This window comes from Microtus pennsylvanicus, chromosome 20 (genome assembly GCF_037038515.1).
Source record: "Microtus pennsylvanicus isolate mMicPen1 chromosome 20, mMicPen1.hap1, whole genome shotgun sequence".
NCBI lineage: Eukaryota > Metazoa > Chordata > Mammalia > Rodentia > Cricetidae > Microtus > Microtus pennsylvanicus.
This window is the reverse complement of record NC_134598.1, coordinates 12,662,234-12,677,046: the sequence shown is the minus strand read 5'-3', so window position 1 is coordinate 12,677,046 and position 14,813 is coordinate 12,662,234. Positions and strand designations below refer to the sequence as shown.

General features: G+C 43.9%; 1 protein-coding gene across 2 annotated transcripts in view; it reads left to right on the top strand.

The window, feature by feature from the left end:
* The window catches only part of Ptprb (protein tyrosine phosphatase receptor type B), a 109,648-nt gene extending 97,438 nt beyond the window's left edge, over nucleotides 1-12,210 (top strand). For both annotated transcript variants that reach the window (XM_075954877.1, XM_075954878.1), the window contains 3 exons: nucleotides 1,539-1,674; nucleotides 7,899-8,019; nucleotides 11,028-12,210. In XM_075954877.1, coding sequence (XP_075810992.1) covers nucleotides 1,539-1,674; nucleotides 7,899-8,019; nucleotides 11,028-11,050 — 280 coding nt within the window. In that variant the 3' untranslated portion in view covers nucleotides 11,051-12,210. The remainder of the gene's footprint in view (nucleotides 1-1,538; nucleotides 1,675-7,898; nucleotides 8,020-11,027) is intronic.
* Nucleotides 12,211-14,813: the final 2,603 nt, after the last annotated feature.

Below are 14,813 nucleotides of genomic sequence, written 5' to 3'. Positions count from 1 at the left end.
ACGCTTTGATAGCCCTAACTGAATGGCACTAATAAAGAAAGAGCAGAGAATTGCCACAGTAAAAGAAATGTCAAGTGTGTTAATTCCTCCCCAGCAACCCCACACCCTAGGAACTCTACTTTTATATGTCTTTGAACCTCAATGCCTTAATGAGTATTGAAAACACTTGGGGGGTCTCCTGCTTTCTGAACAATGGCAAGCATTTCTTTCCAGAAACATTGGAGAACTGTTCTCTATCTTATAAATGTGTTCATTGCCAGCCAAAATAACCAGAGGGGGTGTCTACAAAAGACATTGAGCCAGGCAGTAGTGACACACGTCTTTAGTCCCAGCACTTAGAAAGCAGAGACAGGGGGATCTCTGTGAGTTCGAGGACAGCCTGATCTACAGAGCAAATTTCAGGATAGCCAAGGCCACACAGAGAAACCCTGTCTCAAAGAACTAAAAGAAAGAGAGAAAGAAAGGAAGGAAGGAAGGAAGGAAGGAAGGAAGGAAGGAAGGAAGGAAGGAAAAGAAAAGAAAAGAATATTGATACTTATTTAGGAATAGCAGAACAGTGTAGTGGGAATGGGTGCCATGGTCAATGATGGATATACTCACAGTTGAGTTTTTAAGACGAAAGTGAGGAAATTTACATACGTTACTAGGTCATAAGTCTCACTGGTCTTAATAACCAGAGGGCGGAGTTGGCGTTCACTTACTGGTGGAGGTGCCATCACTGGCCTTTGCTTGGCAAGTCTTATGTGGAAGCTTACATGGATTGCTATAGCTTTAAAGATAAAGGTAACTTTGGTACAGAAACCTTGGCATGTGTATAACACGCCTAAAGCACAGTGTGAATGGAGAATGAAAAGGGATTTCTTATGGGCCCTAGAAAGCCCTTATGAAGGTGTGTGTGTGTGTGTGTGTGTGTGTGTGTGTCTGTGTCTGTGTCTGTGCGTGTGTGTGTGTGTAAGTGAGAGACAGGCATGAGAGCTATATACTGGCTCTAATTCTGTCTGGGTTGAATAAAACCAAATTCGTCTTGGTATCATCAAATTGCACAGCATCAAGAGTCCCGTGTTAAGAAGCAGTTTAGCAATGTCCAGCAAGTTATTCATACCCTATAACCAAGCTACCAGTAGCCATTTTAGCTACCACCTGCTGAGCAATTGCCATGTAGATGTTCACTGCGACATGATTCTTAGCAGGCAACTAAAAATGATCTTACTCTACAGCACAGAGTGGACTGGCAGTGGTTTGTCACAAATAGTTGAAAAAAAAGTTGAAATTAAGCCAAGCATGGTTGCATGTGCCTGTGAGCCCAACACTTGGAAGACTAAGGCAGGAAGACCATGATTATATAGCAAGGCTCTTCCTCAAAAACTAAAACAAAAGAAAGTAAACAATGAGTAAAAAAAGAACAGCAAGTGAGAGAGAGATGAAATTAGTTCTGTATCATCAATGGATAAATCTCAAAACAATACTCACAGTATTGAGTAGAGAACTTGGAAGGGGAATTAAATCAGAGGACCCATCTTCTTTTTGCTTCTCTCCAGTGCTGGTGTGGGCAGAACTGGGACATTTGTTGCCTTGGACCGGATCCTCCAGCAGTTGGATTCCAAGGACTCTGTGGACATTTATGGAGCAGTGCATGACCTAAGACTTCACAGAGTTCACATGGTCCAGACCGAGGTAAGAACTCTAAGCTTAAGGACACTAGTGCCCTTCCCCGCACCTTACCCATCACCCCTATCCCCAAAACTGTCTAGAACACCTTAGCGAGAGAGAAAAGTAGATATACGTGCTGTCTAGGACCTCATATTTTGAAGCAAATCTCAGTGACCTTCAGCACAAGGTATGTTCTTTACTGAGCATCTCAGAGAAGAATTCATTTAGGTAGGCAGGAAGAAAGATGGAGTACTTTAGAAAAGCTTATACGTGGGGACTGGCTAGACCAGCCCACTTAGGAACTCATTTTAAGGCATAGGTACTTTCTTAGGGGAGTTTCTAATCTCTTCTCTCCCCTAGATCTGTCCCCTCCATGTACATCCTCCATCTCTGGATACATCAAGGGTTGTATATCTATTGGGAAGGTTACATCTGGATACATCAAGGGTTGTTTATCTATCAGGAAGGTTATAGGTTTCCCTCTGGGCTGTGCTTTGAATTTGCAGATATTCTGAAGATACTATCCCATAGTATTCATTTTTATTTCAAAGCTAGGAAGCTGAGGTCCATAGGAAGCTGAGGCCCACAGGCTAAAAATGTTTGCACAAAATCCATAGCCATGAAATGGCTAAGCTTGGACCGTGTTCTGGAAAATCCTAGCCTTGACCCACAGTCAAGTCTATACACACATGATGGAGGAGGGTCATCTGTCTATCTGTTGCTTTCATTGGTTAATTAATAAAGAAAGCTGCTTGGCCTGATAGGGCAGAATTTATATAGGCAGAGTAGACTGAACAGGATCCTGGGAAGAAGGTAGGAGGTCAGTCTCCATAGCTCTCCTCTCTGAGATGAAAGCAGGCTAGAATCCTTCCCGGTAAGCCACGACCTCGTGGTGCTACACAGATTATTAGAAATGAGTTAATCAAGATGTGAGAATTAGCCAGTAAGAGGCTAGAGCTAATGGGCCAAGTGATGTTTAAAAGAATACAGTTTCCATGTAATTATTTCGGGTAAAGCTAGCCGGATGTTGGGATGCAGCCCCCCTACTCCTTCCACACACATACCTCCTGTATATTAAACATGTCTCACTCCCTCAATAACACCTTCCAAAGCTCAGGTTCTCTTCTCATTAGATTTCCTAAGTTTTTGTTTAACTAACCCAGGGGGTGAGTGGCAAGGTCTTAAAGGCTTTCTGTGGATGAAAAATTCTATGTACCGCCATAGTAGCCATGGAAACCACACATGCAGCTGTGTTCCACAACCAGCGTCTTGCAGCAAGGTTTCCTTGGAGCTCTGTTGAGCCCACAATTCTAAAATTAACTACCCCCCCAAAAAAATTGTTTCTAGTGCAGTGTATATTAATATCCTGTGGAACTCACCTTCTGTGTCAGCTTTTGGCAAAAGCCTGGTGTCCTTGCCTCTCCTGCAATCAGAACCTACTTGCCAGATCTGCTACTGCCATTGTATTACAGCTCTCCCCAAAGTGTGTATATATTTTTTTTAAAAACTTCCTTTCTTTCTGTCTCTGCTCTCTCTCTCTCTCTCTCTCTCTCTCTCTCTCTCTCTCTCTCTCTCTCTCTCTCTCTCTCTCTCACATTTGTGTATGTGTGTGTGTGCATAAAGGTGCCTGAAGAGGCCAGAAAATGACAGTAGATTCCCCTGGAATTGAGGTTGGTTGCAGGGGGTTGTGTACCAACCATCGTGGGTGCTGGAAACCAAACGCTGATCCTCCTCAAGAGCAGGAAGTGTTCTTAACCATGGAGCCATTTCCCAGGACCAGGTTTTTTGTTGACATGGGACCTCACTATGTAGCCCAGGTTAGCCTAGAGCTTGCCATTCTTAATCCCCAGAGCAATCAGTTTAGAAGCACGTACAACCATGACTGGCTGATACTTTCATTCTCGGAATTATCTACTATCCTTTCAATGTTTCAGTAGGACATTGGTTAGGGGCAGGCAAAACTTGAGCTAGGTGTGGCTTAGTGGTAGAGTGCTTTCCTACTATTCACAGGGCCCTCGGTTTGCTCACCAGTACCATGGGGTGAGGGCAGGGCTGTAACTAGGGGAAGTCAGATAAAGAATCTGCATTAACCCAAACCCCAGCTCCCACAAACAACAGCATCACATTATTTGTGCATCTGAATCTCACACCAATTGTCACTTTATAAAGCAAATCTGTTATACTATTTCATCCACAAACAAATCATTATATATATATGTGTGTGTGTGTGTATGCATATGTATGTGTGTGTGTGTGTGTGTGTGTGTGCCTTTCTGCATGTCTGTCTCTCTTGTCTCTGCCTGTCTCTCTCTCTCTCTACACACACACATATATAGACATATATTTACATATGTAGATATACGCAAATAGGAAGATACTCTTCAACATCATTACCGCCCGGCCATTTATCACACTTGACAATTTTCATTGTAATCCCTAGTGAGTATTTAAATGTCCCCGCCCATTTTTAGCTAATTTATTTATTTTATTCTTTTTTTTTCCAAGACTAGGTTTCTCTGTGCAGCCCTGGCTGTCCTGAAACTTTTTTAGGTGGAGTAGGCAGGCCTCAAACTCAGAGTTACTCCTGCCTCTACCTCCCAAGTGCTGGGATTAGAGGTGTTCACCACTACACCTGGCTCCTACCTATCTTTTAAAAATCATTACTTTGGTGATATTTAAGATAATCATCAGTCTGACTACAGGGCAAGGCCAGTTCAGGCATCCTCTCCTCTATTGCTTAGGGTCTTAGCTGGAGTCATCCATGTGGATTCCTGGGAATTTTTCTTGCTAAACCCATAATGGCTTCCTCAATCAAGATATCTTTTTCCGAGGAGGGAAGGGAGTGGGAACTTGGATTTTTTTTTTAAGTAAAATAATAATAATAATATCATTACTTTTGTAAAAAGAAAAATCTGGCTTTCCTTAAAGCCCCAAATCGACTTCTTTCATTTCTTTGGAGGATCTTTATACCTATGTTATGTCCATAATAATCCTTCCCACTTGTTTTCAATGCCATTTACTGGTCAGAGAGCTCAGCTCACCTCTTCTGTAGGTATTCATGGTGGAAATATGTTCCTCTGGTCCTTGTGGTTTGAGTCAGGTGGCCATTACATCCAGAGGCTTGCTCAGCTGTGGCCCTACAGTCACAGGGCTCCCCCAGGCTGTTGCTGGACACCTCACATCCACACCGCTTGGTGAATTGAGACAAAAGTAACGGTGGCCTCACTGGTAGGACCCCAACCACTCATCCTCAGGGCCCCCAGTAATTATACACTTCACAGTGATTGCGATCTAGCTATCATTTCATTTAGGGGATAGAATTACATAACTCATCTTAACCGTCATCCTTCCCCACCCCGGGGAGCACAAGGTCTTAGCAGTAGAAACTTCTCCGTCTCTGTGTCAGTTTTTAAAATCTATTTATACAAATGAGCAAATACCCTGCTATTATGTTGCTCAGAAGTCACAGCGGTGTTTCATCTCAGTAGGCATTTCTACAAACTCAGACTATAATTACTCTCTGAGAGGGAAGAAGTAGCTAACACACTGTAATCTTAAATATGCATGCACATGCGTGTGTTTAGGCTCCTTATTAGTTTCAGAGACAACTTGGATTATGCATCACTTCCAAGAACTGGTCTAACATCTTGGGCTGCACATTGGCCCCAAGCAGGATCTCTGTTAGAACCATTGCTGTCTGGTGTCCAGAGCAGAGGCAGAGTCCATGGCCCAAAGCTCCTCCCGCTCCATGAACATTCCTCTCCTTTCCCCTTTTGTCTTCTCTTCCCACTGCTCTGAAGGCTGGGTGACCTTGTTTCTCTGCTTGTATTTCCAGCGTCTGAGCTCCAGAAGAAATAAAGCTTTTTATTTCTTTCAGTCTTCGTTATTGGCTATATTATTCCTCCACCCCCAGGAACACACTGCTATTTTAAGACCCTTATTCTCCTTCCCTGTTTCCTTAACTTTTATCTAAGGACTCACTTGCTGTTCATTTCCACATATGTGTTACATTTATCTCCAACTCAACGTGCTTAACACTAAACTCATTGTTTTGGGGGAAGTATCTGTGTACTCTGTGTGTGTGTGTGTGTGTGTGTGTGTGTGTGTGTGTGTGTGCATATTCCTTTCTCTGCGCATATGCACGTGCGTTGGGGGAGTGTTGTGTGCATATGGAAGCCAGAAGTGAGCACTGGATGTCTTTCTCCATTGCTGTTCCCCCCTTATTTTTTTGAAACAGTGTCTCTCACTGATCCCTCCCTCATTCATCTAGATGGCTGGCTAGTAAACCCCACAGATACAACCCTCCCTACCTCCCCAGTGCTAGGACTAGAGGCCTGCACCGGCACACTTGGCTCTCTATTCGAGTGCTGGAGTTCCAAGTTCAAGTCTTCCTGTTTATACAGCTGTACTGAGCTGGTGCCACAGAGTCCACGCACTGACCCAGGCCAGAGGACTGTTTTCTTTGCCTTGGTTTTGACTCCTAAAAGCCAAAGCTTGCCTGACTTGCTTGGCTATGTGAGTGGGCATGGGTGCAGAAGGGACTAATTCACCGTCCAATGCTGTGGGTGATGGCTGCAGAAAAAAAGAAAGGAATTTCTGAGCCCTTGCTTAATTTGTCTGAGACCATAGTGACAGGTGATCCTAGCTTTCTTGTACCTTGAGATCTTGGGATACAAAGGGACATGGGGCATCTTAATTTTTGGTCACTATATCAAACCATGAGGTGATCATTATAATTTTTGGTGAATATATCAAATCAACCCAGGAGGCTATCTAAATGAAGAGGCAATAGGGGGACTTGCAAACATCTTCCTCTGTTTATCTTTCTGCCTTGGGGCAGATTTGCAGCCTAACTCAGGCTGACCCTTCGATACAGCAAAACCTTGTTGAGAGAGACTAGTCGGACATTCTGACTGCTCACATGAGAAGAAACGCTGGGATATTATGAGATCACGTGTCTCAGGTCACATTTAAGAGACTATTGTGAGGGTCCCCTGTACAACCTATATTTTAGCCACACTGGACACCCCACTCACTTCACGATGTCTTTGTCTTTCAAGGTCACTTTTTCTTTCTAGTTTGATATTTTCTTCCTCCAAATGCTATCAAGAGATTCCTGCTGTGTGAACCTTTATAAACAACTCTAATTCATCATCTTCTAGGTATTGGATACATGTCATGTCTGCCCTTCAGCTAAACATTGCTCTCAAGAATCATGAACCGAATGGCTATACATATAATATCATAAATCTTACATAAAGCTACAAAGATTGATGGAATTAAATGAAATGGAATATGTCAATGCTCAGCCAGGGCTTCCCCAATTAGAAAAAAAAAATCTTGTGTGACTTGAGGCTTATATTTTTTTTCTATTTTTCATTAAGAATTAAGTGGGGCTACAGTAACAACTTGATGATTTTTGAAGTAATCAGTTTTTGAAGGGCCATCCTATTGGGAAAAGAGAAGTTGATATTTAAGACAAGGCAAATTAATACAGAATAATTAGTTTCAAAGCCCATGGTGGATCACTGTTGAAAAATTTATTGCTAAGTTATGGCCCGGGTATAACAGAGTTCCTTCACGGCTTACGTCTTTCGCACACAAGCAATTTAATTAAAAATCGGAGTTCTGTGGAGCTCAAGAGATGGCCCAGCAGTCAGGAGTGCCAACTACTCCTTCAGAAGATCCGGGTTTGGTTCCCAGCACCTACATGGATGTTAACACCCTGTAACTACAGTTCCAGGGAACCAACCCTGTCTTCTGGCCCCTGAGGGCTCCTGCACATACATGGTGCACATAAACTCAAGCATATGCACACACATAAAGATAATCAGCCAGTTTTCCAAAGGTCAAGGCGTCTTAAGACCAAGTAGGACCTGTGAGAAGGAAAGCAAAGGATAGGTCCTACTTCTGGAGCACGTCTTGCTGATGGTTGGTTTCTGTGACGTCCTTGGTGAGCTGGTACTACAGCTTAGAGGTAGAGAGCTCTCACTTCATATGTGTATGGCCCTGAGTTCAGTTCCTAGCACCACAAAAGACCAAAAGCAGAGGAGGGCAGAGGATGTAGCTCAGTTGGAGAGTTCTTGCCCAGCTTGCAAAAAACCCTGAGTTCATTCTTCAGCCTGGAGTCAAACTGGGTGTGAGGAGCCAGGCCTTTGTTCCCAGCACTAGAGAGATGAGTTGGGAAGATTGAGAGTTCAAGGTCAACCCTGACTACTTCCTCTTCTGTGTTCTCTGACTTTCCACAGTGTCAGTACATCTATCTGCATCAGTGTGTGAGGGACGTCCTCAGAGCAAGGAAACTGCGGAACGAGCAAGAAAACCCCCTGTTTCCAATCTACGAAAATGTGAACCCAGAATACCATAGAGGTAAGAGTTAACCTCGCTGGCTTTTAGATCACCTGTCCTGAAGTTCATTTTTCAAGATACACCCAGTCTGGAAACTCATACTAGCTCAGTGCTCCTCCAGCCTGAACCTCCCATTACTACTTCTACCCAAAAGACGCTCCCAAAGTAGCAACAGAGAGGAGAGGCAGAACAGAGAGGGCTACCACACTAGACCAGAAACTTAGTGCGCTAACAATGTTTTCATCGCTGCCATGATACCCGGGGCTCACACATGGCCAGCGAATGCTCTGTCAATAATCTACACCCCAGACTCTCAGCCTCTGCTTGCCTACAGAGTGCTCTCTACAAAAGAGTCCCTTGAACATTTCTTTTGTAAGGGATAAGACTGACCGTGGAGGAAGGATGCACTGAAACCATATCTGGAATCGATAACAAAGTTGTTGCGGTGAAGACTTCAGCATCTGGGTTTTCAGTGTCTCTCACGCATTCCCATCTGTGACTGAGTATTTTTCCTCCCTTCTTAAGTAGACAGAATATACTTTGTGCATAAAGCCTTTCCAGTTTCAGGTCGGAGGGAAACGACAGAGGATTACACTAGTTGGCTTGGCGTTACCATAGCAAAACATGGGAGGTGGATGACTTTATCCAGCAGAAAGTTCATTTAGCTCACACGTTTGGAGATTCAAGGGTATGGCTTGTGTGCCAGCTCAGCTCTGGTGAGGACCTCATGGTGAAAGGTGGGCAGCAATGTCAGGAGTGCCAGCTGGGGTAAATGGTCAAATCTCAAGCCAAGAGACAGCTGGGAGAGGCAAGACCAAGTCATCCCCTAAGAGCTTCCTTCCAGAGACTCACCATCTTCCAAGGGTTTCTAGCACTGTCACCCTGTAGACCAAGCATTTGACTATAACGGACCTGTGAAACAGACGTCATATTCAAGTCATAGCAGGGACTAGTTACACTAAAGCACTTTGACTTACAATAAATAGCACAGCGCTGTCATTAAGAACAGGTTCTTTTGTTTTGTTGTGTGAGGTGAAGGCTATGCTGCCTAGATTGACCTTGGAGTCCTATGCCCAAGCGTTCCTTCTACCTCAGCCTTGCCATTAGCAGGATTAAGGGCACATGCCATCACACCTGGCTTCGGTAGTATCACAAGGTGAATACCCTTACAAGAAGCTTGTCGTGATTGCTGTAACGAAATACTTGAGACTAGATACTTTATACAGATTAGAGGCTTGGGCTAGGATGTATCTCAGGGGTAGAGCTCATGCTTAGTAGACATAAGCACAAAGATAAAAAATAAGAGAAAAAAATGGAGCCCATGAGAAGGCTAATGTCATGCATTTGGTCTTTGATAGGGTCCAGCAGCTAGTCATATTACATTAGATGATTAGATGTTGATAATGATGGTGTTGATGATGATAATTGTGTGTGTGTGTGTGTGTGTGTGAGAGAGAGAGAGAGAGAGAGAGAGAGAGAGAGAGAGAGAGAGAGAGAGAGAGAGAGAGAGAGGAGATCATGTGGTGAGGGAGAAACCAGGGAACTAGGAAGAAATATGCTTGATTTTTCATAACAACTGTGAAACCTAAGCCACCAACAATAATATCTCTGTGATCTCCGTGACCCAGTCTTCTCTCGCTTGGCCCACTTCCTACAGGTCCCCTCACTTTCCAGGATCATCATGCTAGAGACCAAACGGAGTGACAAACCATAGCTTAACCATGGCACAAGTTAGGAAATGCAGAATATAAAACAATCAGGAGCAGCATCTATAGGGACAAAAAAATGAACGGGCGGAAATCTGACAGTCAAATTAGTAACGCTGAACAATAGACAATCAATTGATGTTGTTCTATTATATTATAAATCATCTAGAATAAGAATGAAATATCTTTCAAATAAAAAATTCAAGAGTAAAAAAATTTACAAACTTCATTAGGCACACTTTCATCAAGGGATAACAGGCAAGAAGAGACTTCCAGCCCTCTGGCCCACTGCTAAGGCCAAAGGTACCATGCAGTGTGGTTCTAGATGGGAAGGGGTCTTATAGACCTAGGTTCCTTGCCAAGGGCCTGAGATCTACTCACACCTTTCTCTTGGCAGACATGCCTTCTGCCCTGCCTTCTCTGTTTGAGCTGACAATGTCAATTCAGTTGAGATCTTCTAAGGTTTACTTGGTTTTCAGCATTCTCCATTCCTGCCCACCTCCCTACCCCTCACCCCCGGCAGCCATCATGTTATTTAGTGAGCTGTAAAGCACCAAACAGAGAGTTATTTAGGGGAGTGCTTTGTAAATCAGATAATCTTTTGTGTTGTAAATAATAACCCCCTAATTTATCCGGTGAAGTAAATTAAGGCTTTTGCATGTCAGTTTTTTTTAAGAAACTCGGCGTGGTGGGGTAAGATCTTAGGGGTTCCTTTGTCTTGTGTTAACTTGTCTGAGAATCCTTTTAAAACTAATCTTGGATGTGCCTAAAAGAAGCTAGCTCTGGGTGCTGCGAAACAGATAACCACCATCCTAAAGGCCGGGATTCTGAAAGCACCTCTGGAACTGTCTAGTGTTGAGAAGCTATAGAACCCTGGCAAGTTACTCTGCCTCTGGGCCTGTGGCTCCCTCTGTTCCTCAGAGGCAGGACAAGGGGGGGGGGCTCAGGAGTCATTTCCAAGTCCAGGAATCTGCGTTTCTAAATGGGGTGGGCTGGCCCCAAGGCGAGGCTCTATCCTGAATTGCATGGAACTTTAGCGACATCCACCAGGGTCTTCTGGGTATAAATGTCATACACAAGGTAGCAGGAACAGTCCTACTATGTTCCTGTACAGCAGTGGTTCCCAACCTCCTCAAGCTGGGACCCTTTCAGGTGTTGTGGTGACCCCCAACCATAAGATTATTTTTGTTGCTGCCGCATAGCTGTGATTTTGCAACTGTTATGAAGGGTAATATTTTTGGAGACAGGTTTGTCAAACAGCCGTGACCCAAAGGTTGAGAACCACTGCTTTACAATCTCTGACCACACTATTTTCACTTCCAGATGCAATCTATTCGAGACATTAAGGATGTACCGAAGATGCCCTGGATAAAACTTTTTCCCTGTGTGACTTTTCAACGCCAGACCTTTGCTTCATGGCCTGCGGAGGTGCCAGCTATTTCTGTGGATACTATGTATAATTTATTAATCGGGAGAATGTTAAAGAATTTATGTAATTTAAAGGTAACAGATATTATTGTACATACTTGTATTTTGTAGTTCCTCCTGTAAATATGTATTTTTCATAATGTTTAATATTAAGCTTTATATAATACTATTTTTCCACACTGAAGTGTTCATGACTTGTTCTGCATAAACTGATTCACCCCTGTATGACAGGACCACTGGCCGAATGTGTGCCGAGAAGGCTGCAAGGACAATCCCTGGGGCTGGGTTGTTTGCCTACCTTGATGCCCACTGGGTGAGCAAAGGGCCGAGCTGGAAAGAGCATAGCATAAGGCCAGCTTTGCCAAGCTGCTGTTTTATTAACGAAGCCTGGGGTCTAAAGACTCTGACGGTCAGAGAAAGAGTAGGGTCGCAGCTACACTTTGGTGGTAGAGCATATGCCAAGAAATTCAAAATAAATTTAAAAACTGAAGGCTAGGCAGCCCCAAAGCGGAGCTGGATGTGTGATCTAAACCGGAAGCTGTCGATAGGAATCTGTCCAGGGTTACAAGCCGTGGTCGGCTCAAGGACCATGAAACTTGCAGTAACTGCAGGGCTGGGGACTCCGGTAAAGAAGGACACTAACAAATGAGACGAATACCTAACGATAGCAATGCCAGCTGTCCCTCTGACTGGAGCCTCCTACACAAAGCAGGGCGCGTCCCTGCAGCGTTCAGACTTGGTTTTCCTTTGGAAAGAGCTAAGGTGGTTGGTCACGCCCCTGACCCAAGAAAGCATGATCTACCAACATCTTCTTAAGTCTGCTGAAGCAGTGAGATTTTACCACACATCCTACCAATTTTATCTTTAAATCTGTGCCATATGTTGACTGTAAAAATTCCAGTGACTTAGAAAGTGGACATTGAGCAACTTAATACCCAGTTCCTAGATCTTTTCTGAGAAAAAAAAAAAAACCCAGAAAGAATTCTCGTGGTTGCCTGAGTGAGAAGCCACATTTGTTGATTTCAGGGCTTCATTTGCAGAAACATCACGTTTCTCTTGAGCATATGTGGTTTTGCTACAAATCATCAACTCCCATAACAAAAATGGATATAATTGGCCTAACAATTGAAGATAGCTAACTATACCAAAAATCATTGCAAATTTAGCTTGTAAATATACTAGGATATTCCTAATTCCATAACTCCACACCCATCTGGAGATGTCTTTTGGGGTACCCGAAGTGTATAGAAATAGAGGAACAGTTCCTAAGGGTCCCTGTGAGCAGCTGTGAGGATTCAGTCTTCACAGTGCGTCTGTGCGCTGTGCCCTTGGGAAAATGACACCATTAGGCTCTGATCCTGTATCCAGGGACTCATCAGACCTTCTGGAGAGAAAAAAAAAAGGAGCAGGGGTGTAAGCTTGGAGATGTGTAAGGAGAAAATGGAGGTCAGACATGGTTTTGGTGTGGCGTCTGTTAGGGATCATTTTTCTTAGAAGAGAAAGGAAAGTCGGGCTGAAGGGGCTGCTGGGAGGTAGCATGCTTGTGTGACCACCCAGAGCTCCCACCCTCCCCGCTCAAGCAAGGAAAACAAAAACAGGGATGTAAACCGATGTTGCTTGATGCATAGCAAGCTGGTAACCCGGAAAGAGACATTCGTTTCAGCTTTTCGTTCACTGAGAAAAGTCCCAGCAAGTGCCTGGAACCTCTTCGGTGCTGTTCCAAAACCTGTTTCCTTGTCAACAAAGAGAACGTACGACAGTGAGAGGAGCGTTGTAACTGTGTTGACTGGAACTTACAAGAGGGCCCAGGCGAGGAGACGAGGGCACAGGGGTCACCTTCCGTAAGGTGCCTGCTGGCAAGGGCTGAAGCCGTTTCAATCTCAAGCCACTAGACGCGGAAGAGAAAGTAATTAAAATTGCACAAACCAAGCATTAGAACCACAAAACACCTGCACAATGACACTCCTACCCTCAAAGCATTTTGGGGAGAATCAGAATACAGAAATGAATCGAGCCACCCAACCAGGGGAAATCATACATTCATGTCGCCTATTCCGGGAAGCCCTGATTCCTCCTTCTCAAGACTAGTTTAACCGCCCCCCCACACACACACCTAGCAACAAACATTTTGCTATGCAGTCTCTCTCTTCGGAAGATGAAATACAAATCCAGTTGATCCGTTCATCGACTGTAGCAGTCTGGGCCAGAACGGAAACGTAGCTACTGGTAAATTAGTATTTTGCCTGGCATGTGAGAGGCCCTGGGTTTAATCTCAGGTACCACAAAATAAGCCAGGAGAGGAAAGAAAAGGTTTCTTTGCTGTTCGCTCCATCGGATGCATCTCCCCTTAATTGCATCGTGTGGCTGTGTCTCCGAAAGCACTCCACTTCCTGCCTTGGCAGGCATCCTGTCTGCACCTGACGGCGGCTCTTTAATCAGCGAGGCTTCAAAGCCCTTCAAGGCTATCAAATCTTGAGAGAGTCTGTTCTGCATCCTAATAATTATTTACCCAGGTTCCTTATAATTAACTCCTTTAATCTCTTCACATTAAATCAATTTTACATCATCAATCTGCTTTTCTCTGGAAAGCTGCCAACTCTTCAGGTTTTCAGAGCTGCATCTCCCTCTCTCTGGGCTTGCAAACGTTCATCTCGAGGAAGTTCCCACCCGTCAGTGGCCAAGTTCCACTTCTCCGCCGCTTGCCCCTTCTTCCTATCAAAGAGCACCTGTGCCAGTGGGATGTGATTTTTATCGTCTGTTCATCTCATCGTCTTTCATCCATTGCTAACATTTCATAAGCTCAGCATTATAGAAGAGTGATTAAGACTTAATTTTTTTCAACATCAAAATGGCAACAATACAGCGATTTGGGGTCAGTTATATTTAGGAGGCTCTGTAATTAATTTTGTTATTACCTCTTGGAAGAAGGCCCAAAATTGATAGGAGAAAATAATATGAAATGATTTAACAGATGTCCAGCAACACAAAAATAGGGCTCGTATGTTCTACTTCACGCTGCTTCTCTCTGACTTCTCGTATTTAACACTTTCTGCTCCCTTTGCAAAAAAAAAAAAAATCCCAGAATGTTTTGCCATGTACTAAATTCTTGCTCAGTTAATTAATGGGCATTTTGGAAGGTTGAATCCTTGAAGCTACTAGATCTGTATATTTTCCTTCAAGTCCCAGTCATGGAACACACTAGAATTTTTGTTCATACAAAGCTGCCCAGACCAAAGCTGACCACGCAACAATAACAAGTAATTAGCTGTTTGGTTATAGAAACAGTTCAGAGGTTTTCCAAGTTCTGTTTAACTGAAAAAAAATGGCTATAGTCAGCCAGACAAGAGCGGTAAGAAGACACGAGCAGTCCCAGCTCACCAGCTCTCTTGCCCGAGGAGTCGACAGAGAAATAGCACTCCAGCTTGAGTGAGTGCCCCGTTACCACTCCAAAGATGTTTAATCCAAGCTTCAAAGACGTGTCCAGTGTTGAAAGAATGTTTTACAGAAAAGGAAACTTTAAACCACGCCTGCAGAGAGGAAGTAAAATGACGCAAGGAAAGGAAACTATTGGAGAGGAGGTGAGCGAAGCTAACATCAGAAAGACCGCATGGCATGTCTGCCTTCTCGGGGCGGTTCTTTGAAAATACCATCATGTGTTCATGTCTATTCAAGCAGATAGAC